General features: G+C 36.9%; 1 protein-coding gene and 1 long non-coding RNA gene across 2 annotated transcripts in view; one reads left to right on the top strand and one right to left on the bottom strand.

The window, feature by feature from the left end:
• Nucleotides 1-26,297, top strand: part of ANTXR1 (ANTXR cell adhesion molecule 1) — a 334,340-nt gene that overhangs the window by 71,102 nt on the left and 236,941 nt on the right. The window contains exon 8 of the mRNA XM_001381658.4: nt 1,634-1,714. Within this exon, the coding sequence (XP_001381695.2) occupies nt 1,634-1,714 (81 nt within the window). The remainder of the gene's footprint in view (nt 1-1,633; nt 1,715-26,297) is intronic.
• LOC103101461 (uncharacterized) lies at nt 21,776-24,784 on the bottom strand. The gene is made up of 2 exons (XR_008915536.1): nt 24,673-24,784; nt 21,776-21,996 (listed from the first exon to the last, which is right to left on the bottom strand). It is a non-coding gene; the product is annotated as an uncharacterized LOC103101461 (long non-coding RNA).

The raw sequence follows: 26,297 nt of genomic DNA, 5'->3' as shown, positions 1-26,297 counted from the left end.
ACCTTTTATTTTGGTTAGAGGTTAAATGAAAATAATGAAAATATGTTCTTTCCCCAAGTTCACGGACCCCAGATTAAGAATGCTAGGCTTTCCCTCTCACCTTACTTTTGAAGAACTTACTCATGTGGTTTAGATGAATACCTTCTAATGATCAAACTAAATGGCAACACCAGTGCCATAACAAGGTTCTCTGATTTCAAATATAATACTCTTCCTACAGTAACATTCAAATATATAGCAACATAGTTTTACTTTATAGTGGAGAGACTGCCATAGAGTAACTAAAATTTGGCCCTTTTATTTAGGTGTCTGGTTTTTGTCATGTCTCCTAAAAAGATCTTGCTTGGGGAAAGACTTTATGAGAGTAAATGGGGAGGAGAAAGAGAAGAAGAGAGAAGAGAGAAGGAAAAGAGAGGAGGAGGGTAGAGAGGAGAGGAAGAGGGAAATAGGGATAGAGAGCATTATTAAGAACTATATATCAAGAAATGTGAGAGTGAGACAGACAGACAGACAGAGACAGAGAGACAGAGCGACAGAGAAAGATAAGGAGAAGGATGGAGGGGGGCTTTTAAAAGCACTTTTAGGCACTTTATAATTTTTAAGCACTTTTAAGCATTTTATTACATGCCAAGCACTATGTTAGTCAGCGAGGATATAAATACATGTAAGATAGCCCCTGCTCTTAAAAGCCTATAATCTAATAGCTAGATGAATTATATTTTATAAACAAGTCCCATTTTGCTCAGGTTTTTGAAATCCACATGAAATTAAATTCTACTGTTTTTGTACATTCTCTTGAATCTGTTTGAAATCTTGGATTTGATACTATAGCCTGACCAATTAATTCCACTCACCTAATGTATTTCTGTGCTAAGAAAGGTAACAGAAGATTGATTTTAAACCCATCTCTGATTCTGCTATTTAGAAGAAGCATAAGGGCAGTGATGGAGAAGCTCAAAGATTAGAAATCGAATATAAGAGACTCACTAAAAAAAAAAAGGATTTCACTATAAATGTTCAGAATCCTGGTATACAATTGGCCGTGACAATCAGGAGGCTGGAATAATAGAAATCTCAGGGTCATTCTGATTAGCCTCCTTTCCTTAACCCAGTACTCTGCCAAAAAGAAACATTTGAGCTCGCTAACATTTGAGTCAGTTCCTATAGTTACTTAGCTCTCTCTAGGTGGAAGGAGAAGGTCCCCAGTCATCTATATCCTTAAAAACTAAACCTACATTTATTTTAAAAATCTGTTCTGAAAGGGAATTTGAATCTGGTTGAATCAAGTTGCCAACAGGCATTTGGGTGAATGGAAGAAAAGTAAGCCAATGGCTTATTCCCAACTCCATAAATACATCAAGTCAGACCAAGTTTTGTTCTAAACAGGCCATTTTACCTCTTCTCCCAGGGAGAAAATTATTAAAACAAGTGTCAAAATTGGAGCAGAACTCTTTTGACTTTACCCCAGGGCCTGCCTGGTAAGCTCATTACCATCGATGGCTTTGTAACCACAAAGCCACTGAAGGCCTCAGGTTCCTCCTCTCTCTGAAAGGGGTCTGAGACTCTGGAATTGCATTGCTTCTCCCAGAAAGTTTCATCCAAACCTGATACATATGTATTTGTATATTCTTAGCTGGCTCGAATCGCTGACAGTAAGGACCACGTGTTTCCTGTAAATGATGGCTTTCAAGCTCTGCAAGGGATTATAGACTCAGTGAGTATTGATGCTTCCTCTTAGACTGGAGAACTGGGGCAGAGGGCAGATAGGTTGGTGGTTGGCCCTCTCGGGATCTCAATTTTATATCAGGTTGGTCAAAAGAATTTTTTTTAAAAGGGGCTTTTCTTGAAAGAATAAGAATAAAAAAAATATAGGATTTGCTTTTTTTAAATCCTGCTGCTTCTGACATCTGTCTTCTCCCTTCCCCCTCCCATGCCCTTACCTTTTCTTTTTTCTGTAGCAATTTTGCCCTAGAACCTAAAAAAAAAAAAGAATGGAAGGAATAATGTTTCTAGCAGTTATCCAGATGTAGGGCTTGCTCTGAGAATTTTGCAATGTGAAAGTTTTGATTCTTAGTTTCCATTTGGCTGATCTCAGCTTTTCTAGCAGAAAATGGTTATAATAAGTACCATTTCTGTGGTTCCTGGAGATTCACAAAATGCCTTTCTCACAACCAGCCTGTAAGGAAAGTAGTGCAATCATTACTGGCCCCATTTTACAGAGGAGAAAATTGGGCCCAAAGATGCTAAATAATCTTTCCAAGGTCTCACAGCTATATAATAATGTTGGGACTCAGCCTAAGACCACGCGACTCCAAGTCCAGGGCTGTCTCCACTGAGTGCAATCACCATCTTTCACTTAATTACTGATAAATTGGAGTTTCCATTTGCCAGTTCAGACCTTTGAGCTAACCTTCCATTTCAGTCCCACAGATGAAGCCTCATTTGTGTGAGGCTTGTTAGCCTTATAATTCTGGACCCAGAAGTGTATTACACTCAAGTGGGAAGGATTCAATGTCAAAATGGACCAGGAATTCCATCTTTACAATCATCTCCCTATACCCTTTGTTTCCAGATAGTCAAAATTGTCCCACTGACTCAGTTTCCTTTTGTTTTTACTTTATTTTATTTTATTTTTATACTGTATGGGTAATGGGAAAATGTATGGCTATGGATTCCCCTTCAACAATCTTTAAACATTGAGCCAATACCCGTGGCTCTGTTGGAATATCAACTGGTGCCAATTAAAAGAATTCTTAGTTGGCAACCCAGAATCCTTGTAGCAGCTGTTTAATGAAATACAGAAGAGCTCCTGCCTCTGCCTCCGGGTTATGTGACAGAACCATGGCCAGTTTTTCCTTTTCGGAGACTTATTAGGCTCTGGGATTCTGGACTGAGTAAACATAATTCTTCCATATGATAGCCTTTTAAGTACTTAAAGGCAACTGTGGTGTCTCCACTCCCTCCCCCTAGCCCAACTCCCAACATGTCTCCTGGCCATTCTTCATTGGCATGTTTTCAAGTCCCCTCATCACTCTAATCACCAAAGGGTGATAAACTCTGTATCAGTGTCCTGCCCAAAAGGTGACTTGATAAAAGCCAAATGCAACAGATCAGCCACCTACTTTGATCCTGACCTAGATTCCTAAGAGTCTAGTGCCATTTAAAGTTACATTCATTTTGGTTTTTTTTTTTTTATTTTATGGGAAGATGTGTAGTGGATAAATTGCTAGTACTGGAGTCAGGAAGACATGGATTCAAATCTTGCCTCTGATACTAAGTGTGTAACCATGAATAAGTTACCTAAATTCTGTCAAGTTTCTCATCTATAAAATGAGACTAATAATACCCATGGGGCAACTAGGCTGCACAGTGAATAGAGTGCTTGACTAAGAATGGGCAACTTTTAGATATGTTAAGAAAGAGGAATTTGGGGAATTTGTATCTTATGGTTCCTAAATTACATATATTTATGATTATTGTATTAAGTATAAATCATTTAGACAGGATCATAAAAATCAAGAGCTGGAAGAGGAGCCAGGTGTCACGATAGATAGAGACCCTGGCCTGGAGTCAAGAAGATTCATCTTCCTAAGTTCAAATCTGACTTCAGACACTAGCTATGTGAACCTGAGCAAGTCACTTAACATTGTTTGTCTCAGTTTGCTCATCTGTAAAATGTACTGGAGAAAGAAATGACAAACTGCTCCAGTCTCTTTGCCAAGAAAACACAAAATGGCATCACAAAGAGTTAGACAAGACTGAAAAATGACTGAACGATAATATCTATAATACCTACCTGACACTGTTGTAAAAGTCAAATTAGTGTGCATACAACACCTTAAAAACTTAACTGCTATGTCATGTCAGTTATTGCATGTTGCTATCAGTGGCTACCATATCACGTACTTGATTCACAGTGTGGTTGCAGTTTGCTCACTTCCCTGGGGATTTTGTTTCACATTTAAATAGGGAAAAAGCAGTAACCTCATTTTCAAGAAGGGGAAGCTGAGGCATAGAAAGTAGAAGTGGTTATCCTGAGATCATTCAGGGGCAAAAACAGATGTTGGTATCTTGGGTGTCTTCCACTAATGAGCCTCAGAAAATCTGAGGTTCTATTTCCAATTGATGATCTGGATTGATTACAGAAAGGGCAAAAGTTTGGTACTAATGAGGACTCCCGCATTACTCCCTTTCTGTTTCCCATCAGCATCACCATAATCATCATCATCAATCATCTAGTACTTATATGGCTCTTTACAAATATCTCATTTGATCCTCACAACAAGCCTGTGAGGTAGCTATTATTATCCCTATTTTACCAATGAGGAAACTGAAATAGAGGTTAAGTGACTTTTCCAGGGTCACAAAGCAAGCTTTTCTGTTTGCCTCCAAAGGTAATGGTAAACTTTGTTATAAACATACCCTTTAAGAGGGACACCAGACCTTCCTGATTATTATTGCCTTTTGTTTTTAACACCAGAGGTTACAGTGAGTTCCTCTGAATACATGGCTGGGGTGACATTGGAGAGAACCATTTGGTGAAGTGATATCCAAGTCAGTCTTGAGTTGAAGTGGACGTTAATCCAGGTTCCCAGCTTAATGAATGAAGCCTTGAAAGGTCATATTCACTTGGGGTCAATTCACCCTTCACCCAATGCAATAGCTTTTTGATAAATTCTATTACCAGAACACTTTATTTCCAGAGCAGATTCCAGATAAGAATGCACTTAAAAACTCTGCCTTCAGCCTCCACCAGAGCCAATATTTCTGGTTGACTAACTCAGTTGTCAGTTGACTAACTCGGTGTAAAGGCATTTCTTACATATAGCTCAGAATTCATTCAGCAATGCAGTAAGCATTTCTTAATCAGCATTTATTCCATATAAGATAGTCTAGGCTACAGGCCAAAGTAGACCTACCCCATCAATTGAAAGGTCAGGAAAAGCTAATTTTATTATAATTAGTATGAAACTTCTACACATAGAAACCCATAAATATCCTCATTTGGGGAATGAAATCTGGGAGATTGTCTACATGGCTGAGAAATGTTACTTGGGACCTATTGAGCTTGAATTGGAGTTAGAAGATGTTGGTTTAAGTCCTCCATCTAAACTTACTAGTTATGTGACCTTGAATAACTGACATAATCAGAGATCCTCATTCATAAAATAGAGATAATATTTTTTACCCAACAAGTGAGGAAAACACTTTGTGAATCTAAAAACACTTCAGCAATTCAAATTATTTTTTTATTTATATATATATATTTTTTCATTTTTTATTTATTTATACCTATGGATTCCTTCATTATGTAGAACCTTCTCCCATTGTGTAGCAGACCCCTAGTGCTATTGCCTGGTCCAAGTAGTGACATATTTTGGGTTTGTGATGTAGACACATTGTTTGAACCAGTGGAGTAGAATTAGCCTGGCAGCTAGCTGGTTCAGTGGATAGAGGGATTGACCTGGAGTCAGGAAAACTTGAGTTCAAATGTGGCCTCAGTTCCTTGCTAGTGGTGTGACCTTGGCAGGTCCCTTAAGTTTAGTTTCCTCATCTATAAAACGAACTGAAAAGGGAAATGGCAAACCATTCCAGTATCCTTGCCAAGAAAATCCCAATTGAGTCATGAAGAGTTGCACAAGCCTGAAATGAATTGAACAACAACAATAATAACAAGCTAATATTACCTGCACCTCTATTTGATAGGTCTGGCTAGGAGCAGGGACTGAATGGTGGTGCATGGGACACATCCCTGGTGTGAATTATATAAATGGAATTTTGAACCCTTGGACTTCATCCCACAGAAGTCCTTCAGTAGTTCCCAGAATTCCTCTCCTCTTTCCACCACGTTATGTAGACCAATCTGTGATAGTAATGCTTTCGTTCTTGAACAGCAAGGAGTAAGCAATAGATCCTTCAATTAACCTGTCCTATGAACAGAGTAGCTAACAGAAGATAAATGAGCAGGAGCCAAAGATAGTGAATTTATTCAATTCTTGGAAGGTCATCAGCATTGAGGAAAAATTATAAACCAATGGGCCATGAAAATATGGCAGAAGTTAAGAGTTAGAAATTCAAGCAAATGGGTATTTTCAAAGCTGTGAGCTTATATAAGGTGATGTTTCTTATTTGACTTCCTCAGTATAACCATGGCACCTAGATGGCAGAGAGGATAAAGTACGAAGGAAATCCTGAGTTCAAATTCTGCCTCAGACAGCACCAACTATGTGACGTCGGGCATGCCACTTAATATCTTTCTGCCTCATTTTTCATATTTGTAAAAGGGGGATAGTAATTGTGCCTATCTCACAGGGTTATTTTGATGGCCAAATGGGTAACCATACATAAAGTATTTGATAAAACCTTAAATAACTATATAAATGCCAACCTTGTTTAGCTCTTATCATGTCAGAGTCACTTTGAGCTCTTGGTTTTGGAACTGAGCCTGCTTCTTCTCTCCTGCTCCCTAGTTCTTTCTTTCTTTTTTTTTTTAACTCTTACTTTCTTGGTTACAACTCTAAGACAGAAAGACAAGAACTAAGCAATGGGGCTTAAATGACTTGCCCAGGATCATACAATTAAGGAGCATGTGAGACCAGATCAGAACCAGGACCACCTGACTCTAGGTTTGGTATTCTATCCATTGTGTCACCTAGCTCCCCCTCTTCCAATCTCGAATCTGTTGCTAGTATTTCACAAGTCTGAAACACTTATTTGGAACCAGACATATATTATCTCTGAGGTTCTTGCCCTAAAATATCTTAAGCAAATGTGCCAGAGTATCTATGGAATTACAAGCTTGAGTCATTTTTGGCAAGTGTTTCCTATTCACTTGGCCAATTTATAAAAATGACAGATTAGCCAATGCTACAGCAAAGAAACCAATAACATTCCATTACCTTAAAAACCCTCATTTGTGTATTTATTCCCCAATCAGTAGGCACCCACTTCTAGATTTTTTGAGAGATTTTTTTTTTTGCTATCATAGCAGATGCTGTGACTAATACATTGATTTATATGGAAACTTTTTTTTCTGTCTTTGAATTGCTTAGGAAAATAATAATAATACTGGATTTGTAGTAGTAGTATTAGTGTACTGCTTTAAGGTTTGTGAATGCTGGGGGATATGTCCTATTATCATTCCCATTTAATAGATAAATAAACTAAGGCAAAATGACTTGCACAGGATCACAAAACTAAGTAATTAAGCTAGGATTTAAATTTAGGATTTGATGAATTCAGGATCAGTACTTTGTTGACTATGTTATATAATTGCTTGGGATAGTTGGCCAAAAGAATAGGAATACTTCTTTAATGACTTTTTTCATAAAATTCAAATTACTTTCTAGAACCAGTATTAATATGCCTTTTTTCCTACTGCTTTTACATCATTGACTTTTTTTTTCTTTTATCATCCTTGCTAATTTGATGCATGGGGGAAGTCTCAGAGTTACTTTATTTTCATTCCTTTCATTAATAGTGATTTGAAACATTCTTTCTTTGAACTTTTTATGGTTTTCATTTCTTCCGTTAAAAACTGTTCAGATCCTTTAACTACTTATCTACTGGGGGAATGACTCTTGGTCATATATATCTGCAACATAATTTGAGTATTAGATTCTATAAAATGTATTTGATGCAAATATTTTCCAACTCAATAGTCAGGTTGTTATACAGTTTTTAAAAATGTTATATGATTGGCATTGTCTATTTTAATTTTTTATGATGATCCCTACTACTTGTTTGGTTAAGAATCATTCCCCCTAAACCATTTGAAAAGTAATTTTTATTATTTTGAAAAGTTCTGAAACCTGAAATCTCCTTTAATTTTTTTATGTTATGACTCTTTATCTTTAGTTCAACTATTCTTTGGGAGTTAAATATGCTGTTTTAAACAAAATTAGACTTGTTTTCCATTTTCTTGACTCAGAAAAAAATGAGGTCAGTAAATTATATAATCCTGTGCTTCCTACATAGGAAGGGAATTTAAATATCATTTAGTCACATTTTAAAAGTAAGGAAACTGAGGTCCAAGTTCAAACATTGCAAAATGTTGAAATCTAGTGTCTTCACTTCTTTTTTTTTTTAATATATTTTATTTGATCATTTCCAAGCATTATTCGTTAAAGACATAGATCATTTTCTTTTCCTCCCCCCCATCCCTCCATAGCCGACGCGTAAATCCACTGGGCATTACATGTTTTCTTGATTTGAACCCATTGCTTTGTTGATAATATTTGCATTAGAGTGTTCATTTAGAGTCTCTCCTCTGTCATGTCCCCTCAACCGCTGTATTCTGGCAGTTGCTTTTCCTCGGTGTTTCCACTCCCATAGTTTATCCTTTGCTTATGAATAGTGTTTTTTTCTCCTGGATCCCTGCAAATTGTTCAGGGACATTACACCGCCATTAATGGAGACGTCCATTATGTTCGATTATACCACAGTATATTAGTCTCTGTGTACAATGTTCTCCTGGTTCTGCTCCTCTTGCTCTGCATCACTTCCTGGAGGTTGTTCCAGTCTCCATGGAACTCCTCCACTTCATTATTCCTTTTAGCACAATAGTATTCCATCACCAACATATACCACAATTTGTTCAGCCATTCCCCAATTGATGGGCATCCCCTCGTTTTCCAGTTTTTGGCCACCACAAAGAGCGCAGCTATGAATATTTTTGTACAAGTCTTTTTGTCCATTATCTCTTTGGGGTACAGACCCAGCAGTGCTATGGCTGGGTCAAAGGGTAGATATTCTTTTGTTGCCCTTTGGGCATAGTTCCAAATTGCCCTCCAGAATGGTTGGATCAGTTCACAACTCCACCAGCAATGAATTAATGTCCCTACTTTGCCACATCCCCTCCAGCATTCATTACTTTCCTTTGCTGTTATGTTAGTCAATCTGCTAGGTGTGAGGTGATACCTCAGAGTTGTTTTAATTTGCATCTCTCTGATTATAAGAGATTTAGAACACTTCTTCATGTGCTTTCACTTCTTACTTAATGCTTAATCTCCTTTCTACATCTCTGATAGTGTTTTATTCAAACTTTTCACCTCTGAAATTGTGACATGTTTTTTAATGAAAAAAATCAAAATGAAAAAGGAATGAAAAAATACTATAATTTCACACTGTAATGTCCAAACTGTCTATAGATTACTTGGGAACATAGGATTAAAAATAAATTATATCAATACTTTTTTTATATTACCTAAATTTCTAAATCTATCCTTCCTTTCCCTTCCCTAGTAAACTGCCCTTTTTAATAAAGAGTTTTTAAAAGACAAGGAAAAACAAACAAACAAAAAGTCATTCAACAAAATAAACTAATTATCAACAGAATCTAACATCTAGGGGGCAGAGTAGATAGAGCACTGTGTCTGGAGTCAGGAAGACCTGATTTCAAATCTGTCCTGAAACATTTACTAGTTGTTTGGCCCTGGGCAAGTCATTTAACCTCTGTTCCTCGTTTATAAAAATGAGAATAATAATAGGATCTATCTCATAGGGTTGAGAATTAAATAAGATAATAATTATAAAGTCCTTGGCAAGTAAGTACTATATAAATATTAGCTATTATTTTTATTATTATTCATTATTCTGTACCCATAGTCCCTACCCTCTGCAAAGTATTTATGGTGACTGGAGGGAGATGATGCTCATAGACAGACCACACTCTATACAATTAAAATCTTCCCTAATTACTGGATGTCATTTCCCTTGAAACTAACCCTTTCGGAAGTACCCTCGAACACCCATTCTGCTCCTTTTGCTCTCTAATTGTGGTATGGACACAATTGCTCACAAACTGAGGAATGTATCCATTCCATGGGGAATTGCTTCAGTGGGTAAGGGAGTCACCAACTATAATCCATCTAGTAACTTGGCAGCCATGTGTGTGGCCTATTATCCAGCCTACTAAAAGCAGACTGGATGGAAAGCCCAAATTGTCCATGAATCATAACTAATTCATGATGGCTGTGATGGGAACAGGTGCATCACTGTATGTCTTTAATTTCATTGGCAGAAGACAAACTCATGGTAAAGAGTTCCTGAACTTTCTCTTTAATAATGAGATACAGTTCCTGGTAGCCAATAAGATAGACTTAAAGCCTTACCAGACCTTCTTCCACTATATAATATAAAATTTATAATTTTAGCTTTTTCCCTTTGATACCCTAAAGACTCTTAGGCTTTGTCATCTCCCTTGACAATGCACCCTATGGATTACTGGACTTTTTCATCTATCTTGCTACTAAACTTTTGGAACTTCAGGGCTTTTTCCTCTTGCCTATGGACCACTGGGCTTTACTATCTACCTTTCTGCTGAACCCTAAGGACCACAGAACCTTATCATACAATCTACAGATGAAGTCTCCTATTTTTTCTATGATGTACATGATTCCTATGGTTCTATGGCTGGAATTCTGTGAAATGGGGGGCTAGGCAGAGGGAGGTTGTAACAAGAGGTGCAAATTCTGATTGTAGAATAAGAACCTTTAGTTAAGTGGCAAAGGCATAATTTGAACCCAAGTTTTCTTTTTTTTAATTAATTAATTAATTTAATTTAGAATATTTTTCCATGGTTACATGATTCATGTTCTTTTCCTCCCCTTGTCCAACTCCCTCCTGTAGCCAATGAGCAATTCCACTGGGCTTTACATGTATCATTGACCAAGACCTATTTCCATATTATTAATATTTGCAATAGAGTGATCATTCAGAGTCTACAACCCCAATCATATACCCATAGAATCATGTGATCAATCATATGTTTTTCTTCTGGGTTTCCAGTCCCACAGTTTGTTCTCTGGATGTGGATAGCTTTATTTCCCATAAGTCCCTCAGAATTGTTCTGGATCATTGTATTGCTGCTACTAGAGAAGTCCATTACATTTGATTGTGCCACAGTGTATCTGTCTCTGTGTATAATGTTCTCCTGGTTCTGCTCCTTTCACTCTGCATCACCTCCTGGAGGTCATTCCAGTTCACATGGAATTCTTCCAGTTCTTTATTCCTTTCAGCACAATAGTATTCCATCACCAACAGATACCACAATTTATTCAGCCATTCCCCAATCAAGGAACACCCCCTCATTTTTCAATTTTTTTTGCCACCACAAAGAGCGCAGCTATAAATATTTTTGTACACTTATTTTTTCCTATTATCTCTTTGGGGTACAAACCCATCAGTGGTATGGCTGGGTCAAAGGGCAGGCAGTCTTTTAAAACCCTTTGAGTATAATTTCAAATTGTCTTCCAGAATGGTTGGATCAATTCACAACTCCACCAGCAATCCATTAGTGTCCCAATTTTTCCACATGCCCCCCAACATTTATTACTTCCCTTTGCTGTCATATTAGCCAAACTGCTAGGTATGAGGAGGTACCTCAGAGCTGTTTTGATTTGCATTTCTCTAATTATAAGAAATTTAGAACACTTTTTCATGTGCTTATTGATAGTTTTGATTTCTTTATCTGAAAATTGCCTATTCATGTCCCTTGCTCATTTATTAATTAGGTAATGGCTTGATTTTTTTTTGTACAATTGATTTAGCTCCTTATAAATTTAAGAAGTTAGGCCTTTATCAGAGGTTTTTGTTATAAAGATTTTTTTTCAATTTGTTGCTTCCCTTCTAATTTTGGAAAGAAAATCTTTTTTAATTCAATGTAATCAAAATTATTCATTTTGCATTTTGTAATAGAGTCTATCTCTTGCTTGGTCTTAAATTCTTTCCCACAGATCTAATAAGCATACTATTATATGTTCACCTAATTTACTTATAGTTTCCTTCTTTATATTTAAGTCATTTACCCATTATGAGTTTATCTTGGTGTAGGGTGTGAAGTGGTGATCTTGAACCCAAGTTTTCTAATTCTAAATTTAACATTCTTTCCACTGCACTATACTTGGTGATAAGTTTTGTGAATGGCTAGATGCTACCTGATTTCAAATTATGGAATTTCCCACTTCTGATCAGCTATATTATTTAGTTTATGAGATTTCTTTTCTTCCTCCAATCTGATGTTTATGTTTTGTTCATTTCAGTGAACTTTAACAAGTCATCAGAAGGCTTACCCTTTCCAAAATACTGAATCTAGAGCATGGGACTCTCTGTTCAAACATTAGCATTACCTATTACTACCAAGACACCAAAAAGTAAATTCCATACCCACACAAAGAAAAAGGTTTAGATGGGCTGGACAGATTCCAGGTTAGATTTTTAAAATAATGATAGTCAAGAGATCTACAGTATACTTACAGCCGGGAGGGATGCTACCCAACATGTGACCTTGAGCAAACCATAAACCTTTTTGGTCCTAGTTTCCTAAAAGATGAATAGGATGGATTACATTATCTCTAAACTGTAAGTCCAAATCTATGATCTCCTAAACATACACAGCTTTCAAGAGGCAGTTATGGAAAAAATACTATCCCCAATTAAGAGAGGAAGAAAATGAAATCAAGGCAGTTAAAATACTTTCTTCACATGAAGAATGTGATTTAGTGGTAAAGAAAAGATGAGATCCCTTGCCTCCTAACACCTGACTTATACCAGTATACATGGACTTTACCTTGTTTTGGATATAGCATCTTAAATTGTTTTATTAACTTGAAGGAGGAATTCTCCTCATTTACTGCAATGGCTATAGCATGACAAAGGAGAAAATAACTTCCCTTTCCTATTTGGCTATTACTATATGTGGAAGAGGGTAATAAAATATATATATATATATATACATATATAATTAGTAATTGTCAGTAATAACTAATATTATAATGCTAATAATTAGTATATGATGAGTAATATTACAATTATTGCTATTTATAATAACAAAATGTGACAAAACTTCTCCTAATCCCAATTATTCTTCAATTAACTTTAACTATCATGTTTATGCACTTGATTCTCAGATCTCTACTTCTACGTCTAATCTTTTCTCTGAGTTTAAGGTCTCAATTTCCAGTTTCCTGTTCTATGCCTTGATTCTCTAATCCTACCAAAACCTCAAATTCAATGTCCCAAACTGAATTCATCAACTTTCCACTCTTGCTCCAACCAATCCTGTACCTCTTCCCAACTTATCTACTACTACTGATTCAAAATCAGACTCCCATTCATGTTTGACCTTAAGCAATTGATCTTTACCTCTTCTATTCTCAGTTTTTTCATTTGTAAAATGAAGTTGGCATAAATGAATTTTTGGGATCCCTTATAAGTCTTTGGTCATGGAAATCTTCATTTGTTTATTATTGACTGTAAAAAATGCAAATCAGTGTTTAAGATCCTCTACAATCTGAGGACAATCTACCTTTCTAACCTTATTTCATTCATTCATTCATTCATTCATTCATTCATTCATATTATTCTTCTTGCAATATATATTCCAGACAAATTGGACTATTATTGTTCTCTGGTCTTATCCTGGACATTCTTGCCTTTATACATTTGTTCATTTATGGCCAGAACAGTGACTCCATATTCCTGCTTCTTGAAGCTTGATTCCTTCACAGTATAGCTCAAATCTCATCCTTCATTGAGGCTTTGTCTCGCCTCAAATTTTCTTATAGCAATTTGTCTGGATCTCTCCTTTATTCTTTACATTTAGATGTGATTTGTTGTGGGATCACTTAGCACAAAGTTTATCAGAGAGTAAATACCTAACAAATGTTTGTCCTGGCCTCAAAAACTTCCTAGCTGTGTGACCTTTGGTAAGTCCCACTTGCCTAGCCCATGCTGCAATTTCGTCTCAGAAGCAATGGTTGGTATTGATTCCAAAATGGAAGGTAATGTTTAAAAATAAAATAAAATGCTCATTGATTGGTTCCTTGATCACATTCTGTCTTTTTTCATACTTACATGTATGATTTGTCCATTTTACAAGAATGTTTGTTGCCAGTAGAAACTCTTTTGTCTAGCACAGTGCCCCATACATAGCTGGCATTTGAATGATGCTTGCATTAAATTGAATTGGACTGAGTTGATATTGTTCCTACTGGCATTTGGCAGGAAATTGAAAGAAAGAAAAACTTTTGGGATAGTTGGAAAACTCTTAAGCTTTGAAGTCATCCCTGTAAGCTGGTAAAAATATAAGGGAGAAAACATTTCATTGTTTTTTGTTATTGTGGCTTCCACAGGGAATTTGAAAAGACCACAACTCATAAATTTAAAGCAAGTCTTCTAGCACAAATATGCAGGGAGGTTTCAACAACTGCATGTGATTTCTTTGTTTGCTGGAGGCAGTGAAGCAAGAACCTGCTTGAAAGCCAGGGAAAGGAACTTGTAGCCAAGCTACAACTGCATAGTTTCAGTTAGTTTTCCACCTAAATCCATAATCACTAAATTACCAGTATTAGAATTTACCATAAGTTTAGCCATCATTTAGTTCAACCTCCCTCATTTTGCAAATTCCCCAAGGATGAAAAGTCATTTGCCCTATGCCATCGTAGTATTAATTGACTAAAGCATGACTTGAACACCTGGATTCCAAATCCACATCTGGTGCTTTCTCTCCAGATTTAGTAAAGATGCCTGCTATGATTCAGAAAAAGGTTGTTTGGGACTTCCTTATACCTTGTCCCTAACAAGCTCCAGGGGAGGCTTAAAAGTCAATGCCTTTTATATGCTGAAGTATATGACCAAAACAACCCAATTACTGTTCTCAAATCTAGAATAAACATTTGAAACAATTCTTGGCTTCTTTATTTGAAGGGAAAGGAAATATAGTGTAGAATAATTGGAAGACCACTTAATTTAGAGGCAGGACACCTGGTGTTTGAGCCCAGGATGTAATACTTATTAGGTGACCTTGGGCACATTGCCCTCTCTGGGGCTCAATTTCTAAATCTGTAAAATGGAGCTAATATTTGTACTAGCCATCTCACATGGTCATTGAAAGAGTGCTATAAAAATATGAGGTTTTTGTTGTTGTTGTTTCTTTGCCTTCCCTCATAGAGGATAGAATATACTGGGTACTGGTTATGAGGTAGAAGAGCAGTAAGGGTTAGGCAATGAGAGTTAAGTGACTTTCCCAGGTTCACTTAGCTAGGAAGCAGCTAGATTTGAACCCAAGACTTTAAACTCTTGGCCAGGCTCTCAATCCACTGAGCCACATAGCTACACCCAGACATGAGGTTTTTTAAATTGATAAACACGTGTAAGATTAAAATTAGTATTCAATAACACCAAGTATTATATTTAATGAGATTTATTAATAATCACTCAAAGTAGAAAAATATAAGAACAAAAGTAAAAATCTGAGTAAAGAAAGATTTCCCAGCCATGTTTGTGGGAAAAGAGAGAAAGAGAGAGGCAGGGTCACACAAAAACTTTATCTCTAAAATGTAAGGATATAATGTGAGACTGAAGGTGGGATTCTGGGATTTAGAATCCTGGAAAGATAATTCAAATTATACACAAGCAACCAGGAAGGTACAGGCTTCCTGGCAGTTTAAATATCCTTCCATACCCCCTGAACCCTCCAACTTTAATTTCTTTCTCACAGACCCAGGGACTGACTTCTTGCCTACACCCGTTGCTACCCCTTCTTTCTCCTTACCTAATTCCTTACTGAGGGGGAAGCAGGGGAGACATATATCATGTTATTGTTTAGCATGCTGCTGGAATTATGTTGATGCTTTAAGTACATCCCAACATTTTTATCCAACTATAAAAAGCACCTATTTATCCACTCATGAATAAGTTTATAGAACTTTGCTCATAAAAGAATGATGGCATTATAGTGAAATTATCACAGAACCATTTCTATCTGAACCTCATCAAAAAAGAAACAAAGAATGAGATGATAATGATAATACCACCCAACCAACTTTCTGTGATATGGCACATGATAAAATAGCCAGCTAGGGGGTGGAGCCAAGAGAACACTGGGCCTGGACTTAGGAAGACCTGAGTTCAAATCTGGACTTAGACACTAGCTGCAGGACAACCCTATTTGCCTTAACCTCACTTAACCCTATTTGCCTCATTTTTTTCATCTGTAAAATGAATTGAAGAAGGGAATGGCAAACCACTCCTGTGTCTTTGCCAAGAAAACTCCAAATGAGTCACAAAGAGTCAGACATGACTGAAACAACTCAACAAAACAAAATACAGAGTAAGAAAATGTCAGTTAGGATGTTAGCGATCATATAAAGTCTGTGAATTTGAAGCCATCTACAGTAGCTGTCAAGATATGGTAGAAAATCTGAAACTTCAGCCAATTAGGCTCTGGTAATGGACAGAGTGGATTAGTGCATACCAGCTAGTGTGATAGGACTGCTAATAAGAATCCAAGAAATAGAATTGGGCAAGATAGGATTTCAGGCTGGCCCTACTTGGAGCAAGTCATGCTCCTTCATGTTTTAGTACCACAAGGAGGCAAGATACATTAGAACCAAATGCCAATACCCCACCTGCTCATAATGCTTTGGGACTGATGGGGCTTATCACCAAGTCATACAGACCACTGGTGTGCATGAAAAGGACTGAAGCTAGGAATGTCTTTATCCTCTGCTGGTACTTTATCATATCAAAATTGGAAACAGATCTTAGGGTTATAGATAAGAATTTGGTACTGCTCTTCCCCAACAAGATCCTTCCAATTATATACTACATGTTATAGACCAATGCAGAATTGGCTGCTTTCCTAAATGCAGAAAAGAGAAAGATATACACAGAATCAAGTTCTGAAAAGCCCTTTGACTTTGATGGCATGAATCCAAATAAGAAACCCAGCATACCCAAAGAGCAATTCAAAAAACCTGGTATCTGCTATAACCATCATAGACAAACATTCTTTTGTTGTTGTCAGACAGTGTAAAAGCGTTTCAGATCCTATACACAACTTTAAAAGCTTTGCCTTGCCAAGCCCTGGCCACTTCTTTTGCTCTTATTCACATGCTGCTAAAACACGCTGGAGAAAATGACAAACCTATGCTGACTGGTTCCACTACAAATGTATGTTGCACACTCTCAAGTGGGCCCTCACTGCAGCAAGGTACTCCTTTTGTACCTTCTAAACTGATCCATCATCACATTTATCACAATAGTTTTTCTAAACCTTTTCATCTCTCTTCAACCTTTGATGGTATCCTTTGTGCTTACCCTCTTAGCTATAGACATTTTCTCATAATTCCCTGAAAAAATTGAGACTCTTTGCCAAGAGCTCCCTCTTCCCCACTGATTTCATCTCATGTCACTCATTTGTCTTGCCCTATTTTCTCTTCCTTCACCCAAGACTCACATGAAGAGAAGACTGGTTGCTCTTTATAAAGGCAAACCTGCCTCGTTGATACCATTCCATCTCTTCTACTCTAGTAAATTGCCCCTCTATATAATAATAATATCTATCATTCTCACTAATCTTCAATATCTCCCTGTCTATTGGCTACTTCCCTGTTGTCTACAGAAACAACCATGACTTCCTCATCTAAAAACAACTCTCAACACAACTACTCCCCCTCTCCCCCCTCCAAGTAGCTATTATCTCTCCTTCCTTCCATGGCTCCATTTCCTATTCTCTTAATTTCTTCTAATCCCTCTTCAGTGTGGTTTCCTGCCTTCTCTTTCAACCAAAACTGCTCTATTCAAATTTATCAATGAATTCTTAACTTCCAATCCTGATTTGTATTGAGCTTGCTTTATAGTCTTTTACATTCTCACCCCTTTTTTTTCCCCAATCTCTTCTTAATATTGTCCCTTCTATGTTTCCATGGTTCTGTTTTCTTCTGGTTCTCTTCCTTTGTAAGTGTCAGTTCCTTCTTGATCTCTTTTCTTGGATTTTCCTCCATGTGAGTTTCCACTAAGGCTATCCTAGGCCCTTTTCTCTTTACCCCTTTGTGATTTTAGCAGCCCCCATGGATTTAATTATCTCTTTGCAAATTATTCTGATATTTATTAATCCATCCCTAACCACTGTGAGGATGGGATTAACTCTCCCCTGCCCATTTTTTATAATTAATCACAGAAGTGATTATTATTACTTATCCTTAAGTGGGGGAGGTCTGTGACCCATGTGTGTGAAATTGAGTGATGAATCAGAACCCACTGACTGCCCCCTGGGCAGACCTAAGCAAAGCTTTAGCTACAATTGGTCCAGGTAAAGTGGAAGGAAGGCACAGGAAGTGACAAAAAGGAATGGTCATTAAAATTGCCAAGAACTTCCAGTGATGAGGTCTTGTTCCTTCAACTTGACCCTAGAGGAGTTCTGGCTGAGGATATTGGACTGCTTCCTATTTTCTATTAGGACTACTATGTGAGTGAATAAAAAAGACAGATTCCTTTTCCCTGGATTTTTCTGGAGGTACTAGCCGCTGGAGAGGCCCCTCATCTTGGAGGAGGCTTTGTGGCTAAAACCCTTGTTTATTTACCTCTGGGCCCCCTTTGCTGGGCCTCTTAAGCTCTGCCTGTTTCAGACTAGGCAGGAGTAAATATCTACTCTCTCTGATTTTCTTACTTTCATTCTTTCTCTTTTTGTAAATAAATTACCATAAAATTCATTTGGAATTGAGTAATAATTGCTGGCAACCACTCTTGAATATATTATCTTACCCTTTAATTTTAATCCCCTACAATTCTGGCTCTTATACCTCCCTCCAGACCTTCAGTTTAGCATCTCTAATTGTTTTTTTGGTCATCCCAACCTGGATGTCCCATAGATATCTCAAATTCAACATGACAGAAACAGAATTAATTATTTTTTCTTCTATTCCAATTCCCATTTTACTGTCAAGGATACTTTCATTCATGCAGTCATGCAGTCTTACAACTACAGTGTCACCCTTGACCGTTCATTTTAAATCACTACACAAATTCAATCTGTTGGCCATGTTTGTTGATTTTTACTGCCAAAGCATCCCTTATAGACACTCTCTTCTCTCTACTCACTTAGCCACCTCCCTGGTTCAAGTCCTCACACCTAGACTATTGCAGTAGTCTTCTGCTCAGATTCATTGTCTCATATCTACCCTCACTTCAGTCCATCCTCCATTCAGATGCCAAAGTGATCTTCATAAAGCATAGATGTGACCATAACATTGCCCTTCCATAATAAATTCCAATGGCTTCCCATTATGTCCAGGATCAAATATACAACTCTCTGTAGCATTTAAAGATTTTTCACAACCTGACCCCTGCCTCCATTTCAGGTCTTCTTACATTGGACTACTATCCACTTGGCACTACAATCTAGCAAGTTATATTAAACATCTAATAAAAAGCTTATATAGTTTTAACATCATGGACAGGACAATTATGTCAAGAGAGATGATGAAAATTCTAGCTTCTCTATAAAACTGGTAAATGGCTGGTCTGGCTAAGATCCATCATTATTGGCTTGAACATCTCAGTGATATAAGAATTATTAGAAGAACATTTTACCAACTTCCTCTCTGATTCAAGCTTGATTCCATCTTTCTTAATAGAAGGCTTTACATACTTATTACCCAAAGATATGAATAGTAGCAATCTCTCCAAATATGTCAATTAGATATTTATAACCTTTATTCAAAGCTCTGTCAACTTGTTTGATAAAAAATCCTATAAACATTTAGAACAATTCGTTATCAATTTAGTGATTATTAAAGTCTGTCTAAAGGCACCATAACATTTATATTGCCCTTCTCAATTATCACAGTTCTTCAATCACTTTTTAACTCATTAGTTAGTCATGTACTGCAAGCATATAAAAGAGATGCAGGCAGAGTGAGAACACTAGTGTATTTGGTTTCCACGTGGAAAAACTGTTATTCTACTGGAAAACATTAAACAACTTCTTCACCTTGCAGAAGCATTTGCTAATGATATGAAGATTTCATGTGGGTTTAATATATGTAAAATTTTTACTACATATTAACAACAGAGACTAAAGGCTTTGAGCTTGAAGCTGAGGATCAAATTGAAGCAAAGAATGAAAGCAATACTTAAAAATGCCTTGGTCTTTTTGAAGTCAAATACTTAAACTTCAGACTATCATGGAAAAGGCATCATTCAAAAGGTTATATATTTTAGGAGGCTGACAGGCATATTGAATTCAAATCTTAACAGGAAGAGCATGATTAGAACAATGAATATCGATAAAACAAGTCTTCATGTATACATTTGGCACAGTAAATCTTCTAAAATACTTTGGATGGTTAGTGCCCTTTGAATGTACCTTAATTTTAGCTCCACAATTTTAAAAAGCCCACCTTTCCCTTGGTACTAATAGATTAGAACCAATTATAGATGGATGAAAATACTCCAAAGACTATATGAAGATTGTATTAATGACACATGACCATAAAACTGGACTTATTAGCCAATCAGCCCCCCCCAATTATATTTGTTTGTTTGTTTTTTTAAACCCTTACCTTCTGTCTTAGAACCAATACTGTGTGTTGGTTCCAAGGCAGAAGGGTGGTAAGGGCTAGGCAATGGGGGTCAAGTAAATTGCCCAGGATCACACAGCTAGGAAGTGTCTGAGGTCAGATTTGAACCCAGGACCTCCCATCTATTGGCCTGGCTCTCAATCCACTGAGCAACCCAGCTGACCTCACCCCCCCCCCCCCATTATATTTGTAATTGAGGGTGGTTATTTACCTCTTTTATTTTGTAAGCTGATCTTGGATTTTCTTCCTCCTTTTTTTTTTAAACCCTTATCCTCTATCTTAGAGTCAATACTGTATATTAGTTCCAAGGCAGAAGAGTAGTAAGGGGAAGGCAATGGGGGTAAAATGACTTTCCCTGGGTCACACAGATAGGAAGTGTCTGAAACTAGACTTGAACCCAGGTCCTTCTGACTCCAGTCCTGGTCCTCTATCTGCTGTACTACCTCACTGCCCCCTTTCTCCTTCCTTTTGACTTTCCCCTCCTTTTCTATTCCTTCACTCACTTCTTCCAAGTTAGCCCACATAGGAAGACTAGAGGTATAAAATTGTGGCTATTTTTTCCCATCAAAGACACAACTTAGTTTTATTTATACCATAGGGGAAGCTTCAAATTGGTTTCTATGTCCTTCCAGATTCAGATAGGATAGCAAAAGGTATGTTTTTCACCAGATTGATTGAAGTACTACTATCAGCTGAAAAAACACCACCATATTCACATTTGGCTTGTGGTGTGAGGTGATGCTTACTTTCCAAGATATTATGCTCAGTATTGAAAACAAAGATGCCTCAGAAATGTATGTTGCAAGTTTGGTCATTGCATAGTTTATAGTAACCTCTTGTGCTTAATCCATTCAATCCGAGATCCCCTATTGTCTAATCCTGTGAGACTGTGCTGGAAATGAGAATACACATAAGACAAATTGCCTTGGGGACAAGTAAATGCACCCTCTAGGAGATTCTAGTTAGATACACACTTCCAATTATACATACAATCTGGGAGTTACATAGTTCCCAGTTATACACACCCTCTGAGAGATACACAAAACTCACACAAATGGATAGATAGAAAAATCATACATTTATTATATTTGAGTTCCCTAGATCCACTACTCTCAAGAATATTCTAACTAGGGGGCAGCTGGGTAGCTTAGCGGACTGAGAGCCAAGCCCAGAGATGGGAGGTCCTGGGTTCAAATCTGCCCTCAGACACTGCCTAGCTGTGTGACCCTGGACAAGTCACTTAACCCCCATTGTCTAGTCCTTACCACTCTTTTGCCTTGGAACCAATACCCAGTATTGATTCCAAGATGGAAGGTAAGGGTATTTTTAAAAAGAATATTCTAACTACCAAGCACTACCAAGGCATTGTAGTTATTTTCTTAGATGTACCAAAGCAGACCAGCCAACACCGATTAACATCAGTGAATATCTTTTGTCTTTTTCTTTTTGCTAGAAAGTTTTCATTTACACAAGAGACAAAGTAAAGAAAAATCAAAAACAAGAAATTTTTACAAAGAGGGAATGAATCTTTTCCTCTACTTTCCAAGGACCATTTCCCTGGCTGCTTGGTCTGCCTTGTGCTAATTGCCCTTGTTTATGTCCCATTGGTCTCTCCCACTCTTGAAGATGCCATCTGGAAATGAAGCAAAAATACCCAAAAGTCAGTGAAGCTAGTAATTCATATAAGAAAGAAAGAAAATAATTTGGTCTGTTGTGTATTAGAGCTATTTTTTATTTATGGATATCCACGTTTGCTGCTTCAGAGGCTGAATTCCACCCTTCCTCTGTCCTTGAAAAGAAATGTACCTTCCTAGCCAATGGCAGTCTTTAACAAATTTATGAAATCTTAGAGTGAAGGTTAGCTCTTTATAATCTCAAATGATTCGGTGCCCTAGTGTTAACCCAGCTCTGCCTGGTTGCATTATCTCTAGGACCTTTCTGTCCTGTTATAAAACTCAGATCCAACTCTCTCAACTGAATTAATTTCTGAATGTGTTGCCTACTACTACAGGATATTTCTAGGAAAGATATTACCTTAACCAGAAGAGACAATCTCTAGCTCTGTAGCAGGCTAGGGCCAGAAAGCTCCTTCGAATCCTTACACTAGATAATTGTCAGAGACAATGCAATTTAATGGAAATAGTCCTGGATGCAGACTCTCTGCTCCTCTTCTGACTTTACTCATTGTGTGATTATGAGTTAATCCATTTTGCATCCCTGAGCCTCAGTTTCCTCATCTGTAAAAGAATAATAGCAATACTTGTGCTACCTACCTAAAAGGGTTATTATTAAGAAAATACTTTGTGAATATTAAATAATGAATTAAAATAAAAGAAATGAGGACTATTATTATTATTGTAAAATTTTCCCAATTTATTTCTTTCCTTCAAATCTTGGCTACATTCATTTTATTTGTACAAAAACTTTTCAAATTGATGTATTTAAAATTATCCAACTTACATTTCACAATATTTTTTATCTCTTGTTTATACATAAATTCTTTTCCTATCCATAAATCTTATAGATAATATGTTCTCTGTTCTTCTAATTTGTTTGTAATATCTCCCTTTATAACTAGGGCATGTATCCATTTTGATCTTATCTTGGTAAATGGAGTAAGATATTGGCCTATTGCTAGTTTCTGCAAAACTGCTTTCCAGTTTTCCCAACAATTTTTACCCAAATAGTGAATTCTTATTCCAAAAACTTGGACCTTTACCTTTGTCAAGCATAAGGTTACTATAATCATTCATGACTGTTTGTTATATGTCTATTCTGTTCCACTGATCTACTTTTTCATTTCTTAGCCAGTACCAGATAGTTTTGATAATTACTGATTTATAATATAGTTTACAATCTAGTACTGCTAAATCTCCTTCTTTTCCCCATTATTTCCTTTGATATTCTTGGCCTTTTGTTTTTCCAAATAAATTTTGTTTTTTATTTTCCCTAGTTTGATAAAATAATTTTTGGTAACATATGGGTGCAAATAAAACAATTATTATCCCTGATACTAGATTTTCCACCTACATTAAACTTATTTGTGACTTGAGGGATTAAAAGTTATAATACATCCTGAAATTTGACTAGAGCACTTTAGATTTCTCTATCCAAGGGAGAGATATGTGCAACCATTATGTTCTCCTTTGTATTCGTATAGAAGTAGCATGGCATAATATAAACAGCCCTAGATTTGGAGAGGGCCAGGCTTCAAATCTTGACTTTGTCTCATAAATTCTGTGGAAATATCTCTGGATTTCACTTTCCTTATATACCTCAGGAAGTCAATCAACATTAAGTACCTACTATGTGCCATGTACTATGCTGGAGATATAAATGTTTGAAAAAGATAGTCCCCACCTTCAAGGAGCTTACAATCTAATGGGAGATGGTGACATAGAAAGGGAAACTGTAAAGGAGAGGGTCACAGGGTGGCAATGAGGTGAGGTTCCAAAGTTGATGAGATACTGCAGCAGAATGAAGTTTTCCCAACAATGTTTCCTGGGCTAATGTGAAATCAGAAGTCCCAAAGTAGAGCATCTAGGTAAGAAATCAGAAGTTCTGACTAGAACTAGAACCTTTGAGGTTCCATCTAGATCTAAATTCTATAATAGCAGTCTTTTCATTTTTTGACTTTCTTAAAGCACTGTGTCTAAATCTCTCCTTTTCTCCTATCACATTCTATGCTGTATTACCCTTATTTGAAAGGTAGCAGTGGTATAGACACTTAATTTAATTTTTAATAATGGTGCTGACACACTTAGCACTCTGACCTTAAGTAAGTTACCTAACTTTTTCAAGTACCTTTTTTTTCAGTCTGTCTTGACAGAAGAGCAGTAAGGCATAGGCAATTGGATTTGAGTGACTTGCCCAGGGTCACACAGTTAGGACATGTCTGAGACCAGATTTGAATGCAGGACACCCCTGTCTCTAGGCTTGGCTCTCAATCCACTGAACCCCTTGGCTGCCCCATCTGAGTCCCCTTTTAATCTGTTAAATGAGTACTTAAAAGCAAATGTAATACCTGTATGAGTGTCTGTCTTACAGAGTTTGAGGGAAGAATGTTTATAAATAATAAGTCTTTTCAAAACTGTGAGCTGTTAAGATGTTTTACCCCCTCTTAGATCCTAAACTCCTTGAGAGCAGGGATTGTATCTTAATTTTCATCTTTGTATCCCCACTGAACTGACTGTTTCATAAATATGAAATTGAAGAGACAATCACTCCACAAGCATAATAATAATATCATTAATAATAACAATAGCTAGCATTTACCTATTTGGCTGCCATATCAATATCACATTATTACCTCACATTGAGTTTGTATTTCATTAAAATTCTTCCATCCTTTTTCACAAGAACTATTATCTGCACAAGTACAAGATGGGGGAGACATCCTTGGACAATTGTCCATGGGAAAAAGACCAAGGGGCTATAAGCTCAGTGTGATTTAATAATGGGATATGATGTGGCAGCCAAAAATGTTAATATGATCTTAGGCCAAATTGATTGTGTCATAATGTCTGGATGAAAAGAGATGCTAGCTGTGTTGTATTCTGCCTTGGACAGACCATGTCTGGAATATCATCTTCAGTGTCGGCTACCATATTTTATGAAAGGTGTTAATGACCTATAGAGGGTCCAGAGGAGGGCTAGGAGAAAGATTAAAGACTCAAAGTCTTGCCCTTATAGAAATCTTTTATGGGAATTAGAGATGTTGAGCCTGCAAAGGAAAAATGTGCTCAAATATTTTAAGCATAGTCAAACAGTGGTTAAATGGCCACTTGTAAGGAATATCAGAGAGGGGATTTAACCCTATTTAAGTTGGGTTAGATGACTCTTCATCTCTGAATTTTCATGAACTTTTCAAAATTCCTGTTAATTTACTATTTCATCTCACAATAGTCCCATGACAAAAATGGAATACATAGAATTAAAACTTTTTAACATGAGAAAATTAAGGTACAGTCATTGAAATAATTTTCCTAAGAGTAGAACCCCAGTCTTTTGACCACCAGGACTTGATCCTTTCTACCACACTACCACATTTTCTACTTTCTATTACAGTTACCCTGGGTGGTGGCACATATGCTGCCTGGTAACAGGAATGCCCTTTCCTCTTTGGGTCACTTTGGGCTTTTCACAAAATATTTATTTCCTCTCACCTCTCTGAACACCTTTTCAAATTCTTCTGTCACACAGCTACAGTCTCTTTAAGCCTTAATATCTGCTCTTTCTCTTCCTTCATACATCTATTTATCTCTCCACTGCTGCCCTCTCCACAACTCATGCACAACCATTATATTGTTCAGGCTTCTAAGGAACTATGTTCTCCCCACAAATCCCACAGAGATAACTACTTTCTACCTTTTGTTACCATATATTTCCAACCATTAGAAGTTTCGTTTCCTTCCAAGCCCTGCTCGGACCCCTCACAGATAAATTTTACTGTATTTTGTTGTGATGCTTTTTCTTCCAGCTGTTTTAGTTTAAGATTGGAAAGGCAGCTCTTTCTGCTGGATTGGATCACAGTGCTTGGCTGACATTTCTTGGCCCTTCATACACTTTTTAGATTTATCAGCAAATGCAGACACTTTCTGAGAGCATAATCCAGCCTGTGTTTATTCCGACAAACCCTATTACTGTCTTTGTGGTCAAGTATTCATTACATTACAAATTCCATAGTAAGGTGTTTATAGTTTGGACCAAAGAAGTGAGTTTGAGGTCAGTAAACTGCATGGGTGAGAATTTAATTTAGGTTCTTTTTTCTTTAATTTTTTTTTGCTTTGTTTCTTTTTTTGGTAAAATAAATATAGTTCGTCTATTTAAACATTTATTATGGAGGCAAAATGAATACCAGGGAATTTCAGGCACCCAGGGAGTTTCCATTCACATTCTTTGAGTTATCATAAAATACTTATATTTATTAAAATC

The sequence above is a fragment of the Monodelphis domestica genome, chromosome 1 (genome assembly GCF_027887165.1).
Source record: "Monodelphis domestica isolate mMonDom1 chromosome 1, mMonDom1.pri, whole genome shotgun sequence".
In the NCBI taxonomy this organism is placed as follows: Eukaryota; Metazoa; Chordata; class Mammalia; order Didelphimorphia; family Didelphidae; genus Monodelphis; species Monodelphis domestica.
This window is presented reverse-complemented; position numbering and strand designations above follow the sequence as displayed.